This window comes from Cherax quadricarinatus, unplaced genomic scaffold (genome assembly GCF_038502225.1).
Source record: "Cherax quadricarinatus isolate ZL_2023a unplaced genomic scaffold, ASM3850222v1 Contig2528, whole genome shotgun sequence".
Lineage (NCBI taxonomy): Eukaryota > Metazoa > Arthropoda > Malacostraca > Decapoda > Parastacidae > Cherax > Cherax quadricarinatus.
The window spans coordinates 27,099-45,000 of NW_027197554.1; the positions used below are offsets into that span (position 1 = coordinate 27,099).

General features: G+C 44.8%; 1 protein-coding gene across 1 annotated transcript in view; it reads left to right on the forward strand.

Annotated features, from left to right (window-relative positions):
* The window catches only part of LOC138851876 (lipase 1-like), a 52,258-nt gene that overhangs the window by 20,400 nt on the left and 13,956 nt on the right, over window positions 1–17,902 (forward strand). The window contains exons 2-3 of the mRNA XM_070081385.1: window positions 4,870–5,020; window positions 5,907–5,996. Coding sequence (XP_069937486.1) covers window positions 4,904–5,020; window positions 5,907–5,996 — 207 coding nt within the window. The 5' untranslated portion in view covers window positions 4,870–4,903. The remainder of the gene's footprint in view (window positions 1–4,869; window positions 5,021–5,906; window positions 5,997–17,902) is intronic.

Here is a 17,902-nt window from a genome sequence, read left to right on the forward strand (position 1 = left end):
CAATGAGCAGCTGATTTAGGTTGCCAACTTCTAGGACAATCTTTAGATACCTTGTTTCTCTGTGTTTTAGTACGTACAAGTTTGTGAGAAATCTCGTAATTGTCTTCTAATGCTGCAGTTTCCAGAATATCTGAGGTAGTATGATCGATCAGATATTCTTGTATGTCAGCAGACATACAGTTGTTAAACTCTTCATGTAGTAACAACTGAACAAGGCTGTCATAGTTGTTACACTTGGCAGACCTACACCACCTCTCAAATGCAACTTTATTCTCACGAGCAAACTCTACACATGTTTGATCTTGCCGTCGTTGTAACGTATGAAATGCACTTTGATAACTTACAGGTAACAAGTTATATGTCTCTAGAATAGTTTGTTTGACAGCGTCATAACTAATGTACTTGGCAAATGGTAAAGCAGCAGTACAAGTTTGAGCTCTTCCTGTCAAAGCTGTGTGCAACAAGGTAGCCCAGTGCTTACGTGGCCAGTTCATAGCACGTGCCTGCTTCTCAAACACATCAAAATAGGTGTCTAAGTCACTTTCAAAAAACTTAGGAACCATAGATGCAGCTTTCTGCACATTAAATGTGTCCTGTGATCTATCAGTCTGTTGTCTTCCAAGACGAACATTTTCTCTCTGGAAATCTTCTTCGTTCAATTTCCTCTGTGCCTCTATTTGTGCAGTCTGCAACATAATGAGGCGTTCTAACCTCTCAAACTGTTCCTGAGAGATAGGACCAGTGAGTAATGGAGGAGTAGGGAAATTAACATGTCTTTCTGGACTGTCCTTAGGTCGGAAACTTCGTCCAGCCGTCCCTAGAGAGTCTAGATCTGGTTTAGGATAAGTAGATACAGGTGTATCATACACTGTACTAGTATGTGGCTGAGTCATCCAACCAGCTATACTCTGTACTATTGTGTCAGTGAGGTGGGAAGGCATGAGCGGAGGTTCACTAGGCTCAGACACTTCTGCCTTAGTTGCTCTTTCTTCTAAGTAATCAAATAGAGTCATACTTCCTAATTGTGACACTAGGCTTTCTGTATCTGAATAATAATCAGACATCTCTGTATGAGCAGGAAACAATATATCTTTAATTAACCTTCTGACAGTTTCTGCGGTGTAATTACTGTTATACGTCACACCGAGATATTTGGCTACTCGCCAACACGTCTGAAGTTTTAATGTACTTAACTCAGACAAAGTCAGAGTATCAATTAACTGTTTCACTTTGGCATACATCTCGAAAATAAGTGTACTACGAGAGAGTGATTATGGGAAACTATAATCCTGATAGGAATTTTAGTGTTGGATATCTTAGAGTTAGAACTCATAAACAGTATTTCCATCTCCTGGGATCAAGAGACTCAGTCAAGTACATACATCCACCTGGTATGTTGTACAAGACTAAACTCAAAGTCTTCAGATTAGGAAAGTACTCAAAGTGTTTGATCATAGAGTTACTAGTATGTCAAACTGGACAATTTCTCCAACACCTTGGATCAAGAGCATCCCAGACAGGCCCCATTTGTTACAAAAAACGCGATTCTAAAAGCTTAGAGATCTCCAGTGAATACTAGAAAGGACTGCCCTTCTAGCATCCAGCCTGTTACTGGGTTTTCGTAACAAGTAGTCAGTATCCTTGTCCAATTATCCATTAGAATTTAGTATGATTCAATAGTGCTTCAGGATTACAACTGGTAGGCTACTAACTAGAGAAATTAAAATTTAATAAATTTATTAAGTCTAGAGGTATATTATCAAATTAAATTAAATTAATAATAATCAAAATAATAATAATCAATTCTCTCATATACAATAGTATTGTGCTGAAAGCACATATCACATTTATAATTCTTAAGTACCGTCTGGTACATTAACATTTAATAAGATATTACAAATATGTACAAGTAAGTTTGTGTGTATGTGTGTAAGTGCTCTAAGTAGTTCGCTATGTCTCAAGACTCGACTAGCCTTAAACAAGTGACTGACAAAGTCCTCAAATAAACTAACTTCTTGACCAACTGGCAGTCAGAACAGTCTGCTTGAACAATAAAAAGAATGCTAATCTCAATAGCAATATAACAAGCAGCTGCAACACAGAATCAGGAACAAGGAGATAATATAACGACACTAAGTAGGGACCATCTGCAGATCCTCCACAAGTCACAAAACTCCCATACTACTGAATCCAAGTTCAGCATAAGAAAATCCCGACTGTGACAGTACACAGAAACCAGTACAAATTAGGTCAGAAGCTACAGCTCAGGACCTGAGTTGTTTAGAGTGTCTATGCGACACACAACCTCAGTACAACGTCGAAAATCACTAAGTCTATACAATGTTCTGTGAACAGAGTTCTACAGAACTAGCAAGACTAATGAGACAGACAATCTGTCCAACAACCAAGAGAGTCTAGACCAGACTGAATACTTCAGACAAGGTGAGGACACCCCCCCCCCTCGATCACGTGATAGCTCCATGGACAGCTGCTGCTCAGTAACAGAAACCGGCAGTCTAACGAGCAAAGAGCGATAATTACAGTAGTTAGACAATCAAGACTTGAACTTTGAGCACATAATATATGTGTTACATCCTACCTATCAACAGGTAACTAAGTCAAATAATAATAATATAAAGCAATATATTTACGATTTAGCTATTATCGCAAATATAAGCAATATAAAATTATATGAAAAGATAATAATTATATATATATACATAATAATCATTGCAACCCATTCAGGGGTTGCAACATGGCTGTACAACAGCTTTGGGTCAGATATGGCTTTTGTTATGTCATTCTCGTATTACTACTGGGCCTCCCGTCTCGTTCATGCATGTTCATATCTGGCTCTTCGGTTAATCTCTTTATTTTTTTGGGTCCTTTGTCTTTTATACTGTTTACATTCTCTAGCACACTTAGCGCGCTTGGGTGAACCAAGGGCTCGTTCTGGTCTTCCTATTGGTTCTGTTTCCCTTAGGTACAAACCTCTCCTTCACCTCTTCGCATTTTGTGGCCACGTATACCATCTTTTCATTAATTGTTTTCTCTACTGGTTCTCTCTCCTACTGTACCTCATGTAGGATATTCCTCATTCCTGTGTAGTCCCCTCTTTTATAGTTTGGCTTCCGTCCTACTCGTGCTGCTTCCCTCTCTACTTTTAGCTAGAAAATGTATTCGAAGCTCAGGACAACGTGATCACTAGCACAGAGGTGTCTTTCATATGTGATGTCCCCAATGTCTAAACGACTCAAGGAGAATATGAGGTCCAGTCTTGATGGTTCATCTCCTCCTCTCTCTCTCTGGTAGTGTCCCTAACATGTTGATGCATGAGGTTTTCATCTTGGCCCTCAACATTTCTGGACCCTCATGTGGCTCCAGGCTTCCCCTTTGCACTTTGTAGTCCCCATGTTGGCCCTTCTGGTAACCTCAGGTAGTGTATCAACCATTGCTCTGTTGTTCTCATTGTACTGTTGTCTTGGCCTCCTGCTATTCAGTGGTAGGTTGTACATCATTGTAATCAGCACCTTGGGACCTCCCTGTCTGAATGTTCCTATTATGTAGTCCCTTGCTTCCCTTCTGCCCAACTCCTCGAAACTCCACTGGTTTTTGATGAGCAGTGCATCTCCTCCCTTCCTTTCTGTTCTCTCGATCTTTCTTCATGATCTGTATCTGTTATCCAGTTGGACAGTTTGTGTCTCTTATCATTACTGTCAGCTTGGTTTCTGTGAGAGCTTTGATATATGGGGGTGCCTCCACGATTCTTTCGTGCCACTCCTCACACTTATTCGTTGCTCCAATTGTGTTGGTGTACCATACCTTCAGCTTCTTTTCCAGAATTGTATTCTGAGGGTTTGTGTGGGCTGGGGAAGTGGGAGACCTGGCATGACACTGTGTGAGACTGCTGTGTAGGTGGAGTTTGTGCTCGGGGGGTAGAGGGCTGTCTGTGTGTGCAGAGTGGGGTTTTATTTCTGCTTTCTTGCTCTTTGCAACTTTGTATCCTCTCTCTTAGTTTCTGCTATTCTGTATGTGTTCTGTCGTGGCTGAGGAACACTTGCTTGGATTTTGTTGTCTTCTTAGCCGTGGTTTACACTGCAGGATCTTGTTTTGCACCATTTCTGTCCTCAAAACCAATTTGGCTGGTTGATTTTTTCCCCTTAAGTATCTCCCAATTCTCTGACAATTTATCAGGTCAGTCATAGCCTCCTTTCCTCTTTGATTGATGATATTTTCAATCTCTTTTTTCTCTCCTTGTCGTCTTCCTTCATATGTCCTCCCTTCGGCCTCCTGAAGCCTAGGGATAAAAACTGCCCTCTCCCTCTTCTCTTCCCATTACTTTTATCTCTGCATCTCTGGGTCTGATTGAAGGATCCCATTCGCTGCTTCCATTATCATTTCCTGTATCTCTCATTGGCTTGACAGTGCCCTTGCACCTAAAGTTCCCCCACCGTTGTCCCTGTACCCAGCAGAATGCCACTTTCTCTCCTCGATATATCCTGGCTCTCTTTGTGACGTATTAGGGCATCTGCGTAAGTCTTACCCCTTTCCTTCACTTCGGTCCCCCCTCACTGGTGTGTGTGTGTGTGTGAGTGTGTGTGTGTGTGTGTGTGTGTGTGTGTGTGTGTGTGTGTGTGTGTGTGTGTGTGTGTGTGTATGTGTGTGTGTGTGTGTGTGTGTGTGTGTGCATGTTGTTTATTAACGTACAGTACTTTACGTTGGAAGCAACTAGCCAGAGACCCAAACAATAAACACATACATATTACCAAGATTTTTCTAAGTCTTGGCCTATTATCAATGCATTTCCTTTATAAAATAAAAAAAAATATTATTATTATCTTTATTCCCATGATGATGATATTCGTGTAGCGGGAACGAGGTAGGGCGCTACGACATCCCAGCCATGCTGAGCTACGCACGCGACGTGACAGGAGTCAAACAAGTTTACTACGTCGGCCACTCGCTGGGATGCTCTGGCTTCTTCATCATGATGAACTACTACCCATACATTAACTCCTGGGTAGGTTTGTTGATATTTTTGTCGTCTTGCTCCCCGTGTCATCAATTTAGACACGTCGTATGAGGGGGGGAAATCCCATAGGCTGCCTCTTTACATAGCAATTGCTCTCCTGGGGCTGGGTCAAGAGGGAATAGTTCTTGGTATTTGGCACTACTGTTGCTGGTAAATAAACCGAAATGGATGAATATTAGACTTTATATATCTTTTGGGGGAATCAAGAAAGGGGACTATTAACTTAGGGATGCCAAGTAATCAAAGACCAACCCAGAGGTTTCTTTCAGGTGTATAGGAGCAAAAGTAGGGAAAAGATAACTCCAATTATATGTAATGAGTAAGACACATGTGCAGCAGTTGGGTATCTTTATTGTTGAAACGTTTCGCCTACATGGTAGGCTTCATCAGTCAAATGCAGGGGAGAATGTACTAAAGGCTGCAGGAGTAGTGAGGAGTGTTTGAGGTGGTCAGTCCCTTCAGACCATGAAGCCGAAGCATGAGAATGGAGTCTTAAATACTGGCGAAGGTGAGGTGTGGAAGATCTCGAAGACACTGTAGGGGACGGGGTCCACTAACAGAAGAAAGAAGGCAAGAATTGAGGAGCGCTGCGGCAAACCTACTGGTCCATGTTAGGCAAGTCCCTTTGGTATCCAACCCTTCTCACTCATCACTAGTAGTTAAGCGATGAAGTTGTGGAAGATGCCCTCTGTACCAAGACACCGTTGTGTTACTGTGTCTGAGCACAACGGTATCTTAATATCGTCTAGTTAATAAATCTAGTTAATCCTAGAATCGCCAATACAGTTATGCGAGTACACACCAACACTGCCCCACCAACACAGTTATACGAGTACACACCAACACGGTCTCATCAACAGTGTTATTTTCTCAGATACGAGTGATGGCGGCCCTAGCACCCGCTGCATACGTCCGAGGTCATGTCCCACTGACATTGATCTCGCCTCTCGCCAATGTCATTGATGTAAGTACACTCTTTATTATAAAAGCATTACTTGGGGAAACATATCCAAGATTTCTTAGTCTTATCAAGGCTTTGCCTGAGTATAAACACATTACCTGGAAGGCTAAACGGGTAGACGAACCGAATATACAGACTTTTATCTTGAATAAGGTTCTCTCACTAATTTCACTTGTCAATATAAGTAACGTTTGTAAGTTTGTGTCACCTGTTGGAATTATACCAAGAATGTAAGACTGTGATGGAGGTATACCAAGTATGTAAGACCATGTCTGAAGTATATCCAGAGTGCAAGGTTCCGAGAGCATGCCAGGTACGTAAGCTTCCGAGAGTATGCCAGGTACGTAAGCTTCCGAGAGTATGCCAGGTACGTAAGCTTCCGAGAGTATGTCAGGTACGTAAGCTTCCGAGAGTATGCCAGGTACGTAAGACTGTGCTGGAAGTATTTCCTCGTGCCCTGCTTATAACTGGAGCCACTTGGTATGTATTAAAGCTGACATCTGAAATATGTGGAAGCCAAGATCAGTTATGTATATAACTCGTTCAGAGAACCGACAGGTTGATGAATTAGACATATGTGTATGTCTAATTCATTGGGTTTGTTTACTGTAGAAATGTCTGGCTAACCAGTGGCTTCCACTGTCCACTACAGAGTATAGAGATAGAATAACATTAATTTTATACCATACATAATTTTGATTACACTAGTCACTAAAAAGTAACATCTTAATCAATGAAGAATATGAATATATAAAAACATATAAGAACATTCTAGGCAAGGCTAAGTAACAAATGATTATTAGTACGAACAAAAGATATGACACAAAAAAGTGCTATAACACCAAAAACGTTAACAGTATAACCTCTTTAAATTATCAATGTTAAATGACTCTTCTAAAAGATATTTGAGGTCTCTGAAGGTACCTCGGTAAATAGAATAACCACGACGTAAGCGTAAAGGTCTTGAGCAAACAGTTATGATGGTCAGCAGTAGGTTAGAAGTTTCTCACAAAGGCGCAGGAACACCTCTGATATTGTGGTGTGTGTGTGTGTGTGAGTGTGTGTGTGTGTGTGTGTGTGTGTGTGTGTGTGTGTGTGTGTGTGTGTGTGTGTGTGTGTGTGTGTGTGTGTGTGTGTGTGTGTGTGTGTGTGTGTGTGTGTGTGTGTGTGTGTGTGTATGTGTGTGTGTGTGTGTGTGTGTGTGTGTGTGTGTGTGTGTGTGTGTGTGTGTGTGTGTGTGTGTACTCACCTATTTGTACTCACCTATTTGTGGTTGCAGGGGTCGAGTCCTAGCTCCTGGCCCCGCCTCTTCACCGGTTGCTACTAGACCCTCTCTCTCCCCGCTCCATGAGCTTTATCAAACCTCGTCCTAAAACTGTGTATGGTTCCTGCCTCCACTACGTCATTTTCTAGGCTATTCCACTGCCTTACAACTCTATGACTGAAGAAATACTTCCTACTATCTCTCTGACTCATTTGTGTCTTCAACTTCCAATTGTGGCCTCTTGTTTCTGTGTCCCCTCCCTGGAACATCCGGTCCTTGTCCACCTTGTCTATTCCACGCAGTATTTTATATGTCGTTATCATGTCTCCCCTGACCCTCCTGTCCTCCAGTGTCGTCAGGCCGATTTCCCTTAATCTTTCTTCATAGGACATTCCCCTTAGCTCTGGAACTAACCTTGTTGCAAACCTTTGTACTTTCTCTAGTTTCTTGACGTGCTTTATCAAGTGCGGGTTCCAAACAGGTGCTGCATACTCCAGTATGGGCCTGACATACACGGTGTACAGTGTCTTGAATGATTCCTTACTAAGGTGTCGGAATGCTGTTCTCAGGTTTGCCAGGCGCCCATATGCTGCAGCAGTTATCTGATTGATGTGTGCTTCCGGAGACATGCTCGGTGTTATACTCACCCCAAGATCTTTCTCCTTGAGTGAGGTTTGCAGTCTTTGGCCACCTAGCCTATACTCTGTCTGTGGTCTTCTGTGCCCTTCCCCTATCTTCATGACTTTGCATTTGGCAGGATTAAATTCGAGAAGCCATTTGCTGGACCAGGTGTCCAGTCTGTCCAGGTCTCTTTGAAGTCCTGCCTGGTCCTCATCAGATTTAATTCTCCTCATTAACTTCACATCATCTGCAAACAGGGACACTTCTGAGTCTAACCCTTCCGTCATGTCGTTCACATATACCAAAAATAGCACTGGTCCTAGGACCGACCCCTGTGGGACCCCGCTCGTCACAGGTGCCCACTGTGATACATCATTACGTACCATGACTCGTTGTTGCCTCCCTGTCAGGTATTCTCTGATCCATTGCAGTGCCCTTCCTGTTATATGCGCCTGATTCTCTAGCTTCTGCACTAATCTCTTGTGAGGAACTGTGTCAAAGGCCTTCTTGCAGTCCAAGAAGATGCAATCAACCCACCCCTCTCTCTCTTGTCTTACTTCTGTTATTTTATCATAAAACTCCAGAAGGTTTGTGACACAGGATTTGCCTTCCGTGAATCCGTGCTGGTTGGCATTTATACTCCTGTTCCGTTCCAGGTGCTCCACCACTCTCCTCCTGATAATCTTCTCCATAATTTTGCATACTATACACGTCAATGACGTGTGTGTGTGTGTGTGTGTGTGTGTGTGTGTGTGTATGTGTGTGTGTGTGTGTGTGTGTGTGTTTGTGTGTTTGTGTGTGTGTGTGTGTGTATGTGTGTGTGTGTATGTGTGTGTGTGTGTGTGTGTTTGTGTGTGTGTGTGTGTGTTTGTGTGTTTGTGTGTGTGTGTGTGTGTTTTTGAGTGTATGTGTGTGTGTGTGTTTTTGTTTGTGTGTGTGTGTGTGTGTGTACTCACCTAGTTGTACTCACCTAGTTGAGGTTGCGGGGGTCGAGTCCGAGCTCCTGGCCCCGCCTCTTCACTGATCGCTACTAGGTCACTCTCCCTGAGCCGTGAGCTTTGTCGTACCTCTGCTTAAAGCTATGTATGGATCCTGCCTCCACTACATCGCTTCCCAAACTATTCCACTTACTGACTACTCTGTGGCTGAAGAAATACTTCCTAACATCCCTGTGATTCATCTGTGTCTTTAGCTTCCAACTGTGTCCCCTTGTTACTGTGTCCAATCTCTGGAACATCCTGTTTTTGTCCACCTTGTCAATTCCTCTCAGTATTTTGTATGTCGTTATCATGTCCCCCCTATCTCTCCTGTCCTCCAGTGTCGTCAGGTTGATTTCCCTTAACCTCTCCTCATAGGACATACCTCTTAGCTCTGGGACTAGTCTTGTTGCAAACCTTTGCACTTTCTCTAGTTTCTTTACGTGCTTGGCTAGGTGTGGGTTCCAAACTGGTGCCGCATACTCCAATATGGGCCTAACGTATACGGTGTACAGGGTCCTGAACGATTCCTTATTAAGATGTCGGAATGCTGTTCTGAGGTTTGCTAGGCGCCCATATGCTGCAGCAGTTATTTGGTTGATGTGCGCTTCAGGAGATGTGCCTGGTGTTATACTCACCCCAAGATCTTTTTCCTTGAGTGAGGTTTGTAGTCTCTGACCCCCTAGACTGTACTCCGTCTGCGGCCTTCTTTGCCCTTCCCCAATCTTCATGACTTTGCACTTGGTGGGATTGAACTCCAGGAGCCAATTGCTGGACCAGTTCTGCAGCCTGTCCAGATCCCTTTGTAGTTCTGCCTGGTCTTCGATCGAGTGTATTCTTCTCATCAACTTCACGTCATCTGCAAACAGGGACACCTCAGAGTCTATTCCTTCCGTCATGTCGTTCACAAATACCAGAAACAGCACTGGTCCTAGGACTGACCCCTGCGGGACCCCGCTGGTCACAGGTGCCCACTCTGACACCTCGCCACGTACCATGACTCGCTACTGTCTTCCTGACAAGTATTCCCTGATCCATTGTAGTGCCTTCCCTGTTATCCCTGCTTGGTCCTCCAGTTTTTGCACCAATCTCTTGTGTGGAACTGTGTCAAACGCCTTCTTACAGTCCAAGAAAATGCAATCCACCCACCCCTCTCTCTCTTGTCTTACTGCTGTCACCATGTCATAGAACTCCAGTAGGATTGTGACACAGGATTTCCCGTCCCTGAAACCATGTTGGCTGCTGTTGATGAGATCGTTCCTTTCTAGGTGTTCCACCACTCTTCTCCTGATAATCTTCTCCATGATTTTGCATACTATACATGTCAGTGACACTGGTCTGTAGTTTAATGCTTCATGTCTGTCTCCTTTTTTAAAGATTGGGACTACATTTGCTGTCTTCCATGCCTCAGGCAATCTCCCTGTTTCGATAGATGTATTGAATATTGTTGTTAGGGGTACACATAGCACCTCTGCTCCCTCTCTCAATACCCATGGGGAGATGTTATCTGGCCCCATTGCCTTTGAGGTATCTAGCTCACTCAGAAGCCTCTTCACTTCTTCCTCGGTGGTGTGCACTGTGTCCAGCACTTGGTGGTGTGCCCCACCTCTCCGTCTTTCTGGAGTCCCTTCTGTCTCCTCTGTGAACACTTCTTTGAATCTCTTGTTGAGTTCTTCACATACTTCACGGTCATTTCTTGTTGACTCTCCTCCTTCCTTCCTTCCTTAGCCTGATTACCTGGTCCTTGACTATTGTTTTCCTCCTGATGTGGCTGTACAACAGTTTTGGGTCAGATTTGGCTTTCGCTGCTATGTCATTTTCATATTGTCTTTGGGCCTCCCTTCTTATCTGTGCATATTCGTTTCGGCTCTACGACTGCTCTCCTTATTCTCCTGGGTCCTTTGCCTTCTATATTTCTTCCATTCCCTAGCACACTTGGTTTTTGCCTCCCTGCACCTTTGGGTAAACCATGGGCTCATCCTGGTTTTTTCATTATTCCTGTTACCCTTGGGTACAAACCTCTCCTCAGCCTCCTTGCATTTTGTTGCTACATATTCCATCATCTCATTAACTGGCTTCCCTGCCCTGTGTGTGTGTGTATTTGTGTTTGTGTGTGTGTGTGTGTGTGTGTGTGTGTGTGTGTGTGTGTGTGTGTGTGTGTGTGTGTGTGTGTGTGTGTGTGTGTGTGTGTGTGTGTGTGTGTGTGTGTATGTGTGTGTGTGTGTGTGCGTGTGTGTGTGTGTGTGTATTTGTGTTTGTGTGTGTGTGTGTGTACTCACCTAGTTGTACTCACCTAGTTGAGGTTGCAGGGGTCGAGTCCAAGCTCCTGGCCCCGCCTCTTCACTGGTCGCTACTAGGTCACTCTCCCTGAACCATGAGCTTTATCGTACCTCTGCTTAAAGCTATGTATGGATCCTGACTCCACTACATCGCTTCCCAAACTATTCCACCTACTGACTACTCTGTGGCTGAAGAAATACTTCCTAACATCCCTGTGATTCATCTGTGTCTTCAACTTCCAACTGTGTCCCCTTGTTACTGTGTCCAGTCTCTGGAACATCCTGTCTTTGTCCACCTTGTCAATTCCTCTCAGTATTTTGTAAGTCGTTATCATGTCCCCCCTATCTCTCCTGTCCTCCAGTGTCGTCAGGTTGATTTCCCTTAACCTCTCCTCATAGGACATACCTCTTAGCTCTGGGACTAGTCTTGTTGCAAACCTTTGCACTTTCTCTAGTTTCTTTACATGCTTTGCTAGGTGTGGGTTCCAAACTGGTGCCGCATACTCCAATATGGGCCTAACGTACACGGTATACAGGGTCCTGAACGATTCCTTATTAAGATGTCGGAATGCTGTTCTGATGTTTGCCAGGCGCCCATATGCTGCAGCAGTTATTTGGTTGATGTGCGCTTCAGGAGATGTGCCTGGTGTTATACTCACCCCAAGATCTTTTTCCTTGAGTGATGTTTGTAGTCTCTGACCCCCTAGACTGTACTCCATCTGCGGTCTTCTTTGCCCTTCCCCAATCCTCATGACTTTGCACTTGGTGGGATTGAACTCCAGGAGCCAATTGCTGGACCAGGTCTGCAGCCTGTCCAGATCCCTTTGTATTTCTGCCTGGTCTTCGATCGAATGAACTCTTCTCATCAACTTCACGTCATCTGCAAACAGTGACTCCTCGGAGTTTATTCCTTCCGTCATGTCGTTCACAAATACCAGAAACAGCACTGGTCCTAGGACTGACAACTGTGGGACCCCACTGGTCACAGGTGCCCACTCTGACACCTCGCCTTGTACCATTACTCGCTGCTGTCTTCCTGACAAGTATTCCCTGATCCATTGCAGTGCCTTCCCTGTTATTCCTGCTTGGTCTTCCAGTTTTTGCACTAATCTCTTGTGTGGTACTGTGTCAAACGCCTTCTTGCAGTCTAAGAAAATGCAATCCACCCACCCCTCTCTCTCTTGTCTTACTGCCGTCTCTGAAACCATGTTGTCTGCTGGTGATGAGATCATTCCTTTCTAGATGTTCCACCATTCTTCTCCTGACAATCTTTTCCATGATTTTGCATGCTATACATGTCAGTGATACTGGTCTGTAGTTTAGTGCTTTATGTCTGTCTCCTTTTTTAAAGATTGGTACCACATTTGCTGTCTTCCATGCCTCAGGCAATCTCCCTGTTTCGATAGATGTATTGAATATTGTTGTTAGGGGTACACATAGCACCTCTGCTCCCTCTCTCAGATCCCATGGAGAGATGTTATCTGGCCCCATTGCCTTTGAGGTATCTAGCTCACTCAGAAGCCTCTTCACTTCTTCCTCGGTTGTGTGTACTGTGTGCAGCACATGGTGGTGTACCCCACCTCTCCGTCTTTCTGGAGCCCCTTCTGTCTCCTCTGTGAACACTTCTTTGAATCTCTTGTTGAGTTCCTCACATACTTCACTGTCATTTCTTGTTGTCTCTCCTCCTTCCTTCCTTAGCCTGATTACCTGCTCTTTGACAGTTGTTTTCTTCCTGATGTGGCTGATGTGGCTGTATAACAGCTTCGGGTCAGATTTGGCTTTTGCTGCTATGTCGTTTTCATATTGACTTTGGGCCTCCCTTCTTATCTGTGCATATTCGTTTCTGGCTCTACGACTGCTCTCCTTATTCTCCTGGGTCCTTTGCCTTCTATATTTCTTCCATTCCCTAGCACACTTGGTTTTTGCCTCCTTGCATCTTTGAGTGGACCATGGGCTCATCCTGGCTTTTTCATTATTCCTGTTACCCTTGGGTACAAACCTCTCCTCAGCCTCCTTGCACATTGTGACTACATATTCCATCATCTCATTAACTGGTTTCCCTGCCAGTTCTCTGTCCCACTGAACCTCATTCAGGAAGTTCCTCATTCCTGTGTAGTCCCCTTTCCTGTAGTTTGGTTTCATTCGTCCTGGCCTTCCTGCTTCCCCCTCCACTTGTAGCTCTACTGTGTAGTCGAAGCTCAAAACCACATGATCGCTGGCCCCAAGGGGTCTTTCATATGTTATGTCCTCAATATCTGCACTACTCAAGGTGAATACTAAGTCCAGTCTTGCTGGTTCATCCTCTCCTCTCTCTCTTGTAGTGTCCCTTACGTGTTTGTACATGAAGTTTTCCAGTACCACCTCCATCATCTTAGTCCTCCATGTATCTTGGCCCCCATGTGGCTCCAAGTTCTCCCATTCGATCTCCTTGTGGTTAAAGTCGCCCATGATCAGGAGCTTTGCCCCGCATGTATGAGCTCTTCTGGCCACTGCAGCCAGTGTGTCAACCATCGCTCTATTGCTCTCGTCATACTCTTGCCTTGGCCTCCTGCTGTTCTGTGGTGGGTTATACATCACTGCAATTATCACCTTGGGACCTCCAGAGTGAAGCGTTCCCGCTATGCAATCACTTTCTTCTCCGCTGTCTCCTGTCTCCAGCTCATCAAAATTCCATCTGTGTTTGATCAGCAATGCCACTCCTCCCCCCCCCCCCCTGTTCCTTCTGTCTTTCCTCAGGATCTGGTATCCCGTTGGGAAGATGGCATCTGTTATCATACCTGTAAGCTTGGTTTCCGTGATTGCTATGATGTCTGGTGATGCCTCTTTGACTCTTTCGTGCCACTCCTCCCACTTGTTTGTTATTCCATCAGCGTTTGTGTACCATACCTTCAGTTTCCTTTCCAACACTGTGGTTTGGGGGGCCTGTGGGGGTGGGAGACCTGGTAGCATACTGTGGGATTCTATGGTTGGGGGTTGGGTGGAAGCTGTGGGTATGGATTGTATTGTGTGTTGGGATGGTGTGATAGGTTGTGGGGTTCTGAGGATAGTTGTGTGTGTGCTTGCTCTTGCTGCTCTGTTCTGCTCTGACTGACCTCTGCTGGTTCCATCCTTGTCTCCTTTCCTAGCTCCTTTCGCTTTTTTGTCCTCTCCCTCAGCTACTGTCTCTCTTTTTGTGTTCTGTCTCTGTCTAGGAACACCTTCTTGTACTCTTCTGAGCTTCTCAACCGTGGTTTTTCTTGGAGGATCCTGTTCCGCACTGTTTCTGTCCTGAGAATCAGCTTGATCGGTCGGTTTCTTCCCTTCAAGTACCCCCCTATTCTCTGAAAATTTACAATCTCGTCCATGTCTTCTCCCCCTATTTCCGTGATGATTTTCTCAATCTCCTTTCTTTCTTCCTGCCGTCTTTCAGTGTGTCCTTTCCTCTCTCTCCCGAAGCCCATGGATAAACACTGATTTTGCCCTTTCCTCCTCCCATTGCCTCTCCCTCTGTGACTCTGGTTCCTGTCTGTATGTGGTCATTTTCTCCCTTGATTTTTCCAGTGGCTCTTGGTAGCATGGTTGTGCCTCAGCATTCGACCTATCTTCCTCTCCATCTGCACCCATCTGCTCTTCCCTTCCACTCCCTGGCCCTTCTTTACAGGCTGATAGGACCTTAGCATAGTTCATATCTCCTTCCTTCCTGTTCAGCCTCTCAGCTTCGTATGGTGTGTCTTCTCTGGTCACTACCCCTGAGACTTGCTTCAGCCTGTTTACCTCAAATTCTAGAACCTTTACCCTGGCTACCGCAGTTTCGACTTGTGCCTCCCAATTCTTCGTCTCCTTCTCCAACCTCTTTTCTCATTTCACAGAGAGCTCTTTCTCCATTTTTTCAGAAAGCTCTCCTAATTTTCTCTCCCATTCTTGCTCTATCCTTTTCCACTGCTCCTCCATCCATTCCTCCCTACCAGTACCATTGTCATCTGATCCCTGATTCCTGCGAGTCCCAACCATTTTTTTTTTTTTTTTTTTTTTTTTTTTTTTTAGTAAAAGAGAAAGTGAAAAAGAAAGAGGGGGAGAGAATGAGAGAGAGGGAGAAAGAGAGAGAAGGGGAGGGTAGAAGGAGGGGAAAAAGGGGAGAAAATGAGAGAGAGAGAGAAAAGGTAAGAGAGAGGGGGGAGTGACAAGGGAAGAGAGGGAGAGAGAGAGAATAGGAAGAGAGAGAGAAAGAGAGGAAGAGAGAGAGGGGGAGAGAGAGAGTTAGAGGGAGAGAGAGGAAGAGAGGAAGAGAGAGAGTGAGAGGAAGAGAGAGAGGAAGAGAGAGAGGAAGAGGGAGTGGAAGAGAGGATGAGAGAAAGGGGAGAGAGAGAGAGAGAGAGAGAGAGAGAGAGAGAGAGAGAGAGAGAGAGAGAGAGAGAGAGAGAGAGAGAGAGAGAGAGAGAGAGAGAGGAAGAGAGAGGAGAGGAGAGGGAGAGAGGCGGGGGGGGGAAGGAAGGGTTAAAGGATCACTTCACAAGAAGGTGTGAAATCCTGTATATGGGTGTGTGTCTGTATGTGTGTGTGTGTGTGTGTGTGTGTGTGTGTGTGTGTGTGTGTGTGTGTGTGTGTGTGTGTGTGTGTGTGTGTGTGTGTGTGTGTGAGTGTACTCGCCTAATTGTACTCACCTAATTGTGGTTGCAGGGGTCGATCCTCAGCTCCTGGTCCCCGCCTCTTCACTGATCACTACTAGGTCCTCTGTCTCTCTGCTTCCAGAGCTTTGTCATACCTCGTCTTAAAACTATGTATGGTTCCTGCCTCCACTACATCACTTTCTAGGCTATTCCACTTCCTGACGACTCTATGACTGAAGAAATACAGTGTCTTAAACGATTCCTTACTAAGGTATCAGAATGCTGTTCTCAGGTTTGCCAGGCGCCCATATGCTGCAGAAGTTATCTGGTTGATGTGTGCTTCCGGAGACATGCTCGGTGTTATACTCACCCTAAGATCTTTCTCCTTGAGCGAGGTTTGAAGTCTTTGGCCACCTAGCCTATACTCCATCTGCGGTCTTCTGTGCCCTTCCCCTATCTTCATGACTTTGCATTTAGCGGGGTTAAATTCGAGAAGCCAGTTGCTGGACCAGGTGTCCAGTCTGTCCAGGTCTCTTTGAAGTCCTGTCTGATCCTCATCTGATTTAATTCTCCTCATTAACTGCACATCATCTGCGAACAGGGACACTTCTGAGTCTAACCCTTCCATCATGTCATTCACATATACCAAAAATAGCACTGGTCCTAGGACCGACCCCTGTGGGACCCCGTTCGTCATAGGCGCCCACTTTGATACCTCATTACGTACCATGACTCGTTGTTGCCTCCCTGTCAGGTATTCTTTGATCCATTGCAGTGCCCTTCCTGTTACATGCGCCTGATCCTCTAGCTTCTGCACTAATCTCTTGTGAGGAACTGTGTCAAAGGCCTTCTTGCAGTCCAAGAAGATGCAAGCAACCCACCCCTCTATCTCGTGTCTTACTCTTTTACTTTATCATAAAACTCCAGAAGGTTTGTGACACAGGATTTGCCTTCCATGAATCCGTGCTGGTTGGCATTTATACTCTTGTTCCATTCCAGGTGCTCCACCACTCTCCTCCTGATAATCTTCTCCATAACTTTGCGTACTATACACGTCAGTGACACAGGTCTATAGTTTAGTGCCTCTTTTCTGTCTCCTTTTTTAAAAATGTGAATTACATTTGTCGTCTTCCATACCTCAGGTAGTTGCCCAGTTTCCAGGGATGTGTTGAAGATTGTGGTAAGTGGCACACACAGCATATCCGCTCCCTCTCTAAGGACCCACGGGGAGATGCTGTCCGGTCCCATTGCCTTTGAGGTATCGATGTCCCTTAGCAGCTTCTTCACCTCCTCCTCATTTCTATGTATGTCATCCAACACTTGATGGTACATTCCTTGCTGGTGTTCCCCTCTGTTCTGTCCTCTCAGAGGCCTTCCTGTCTCCACTGTAAATACTTCCTTAAATCTCATGTTGAGCTCCTCACATACCTCTTGATCTTTTTTTGTGAGTTCCCCACCTTCTTTCCTCCCTTATCACCTGGTCTTTGACTGTTGTCTTCCTCCTAATGTGGCTATACAGCAGTTTCGGGTCAGACTTGACTTTCGATGCTATGTTGTTTTCGTACTAACGCTGGGCCTCCCTCCTTATCTGTGCATACTCGTTTCTGGCTCTTCTACTAATCTCCTTATTTTCCTGAGTCCTTTGCCTCCTGTACCTTTTCCATTGTGTGTGTCTGTGTGTGTGTGTGAGCCTGACCTTCCATCAACAATTACTGGGCCCACTAAGCCTGCCACTTTCCAAGGAGATACCTAGGTATGTGGCCCATAAAGTCAGCACGAGGCAGAAATCTGCTACAGTGCAAGACCGAAATGGCAGCCGTCGCCCTCTGCCTCTACCAGCTGACCTCACCACAAATAGATAATACAATTTTAAGCATCATACAACAAAAGAGAGACAGCTGTTTCTAGCTACATGTTTTATGGGTGTGTGTTGACGCCCGCTTCTAGACACTAACACCCACAAACCATTAGACACATCACGGAACGGGTGGGGCTTGAACCCACGGCGAGTGAGGCGTAAACCTCCATCATACATATATGAACCTCAGCCAGGATAAAGCCTGCTGATATCTAACGAGCAGACAACACATTATTATTATTATTATTATTATTATTATTATTATTATTATTATTATTATTATTATTATTATTATTATTATTATTATTATTATTATTATTATTA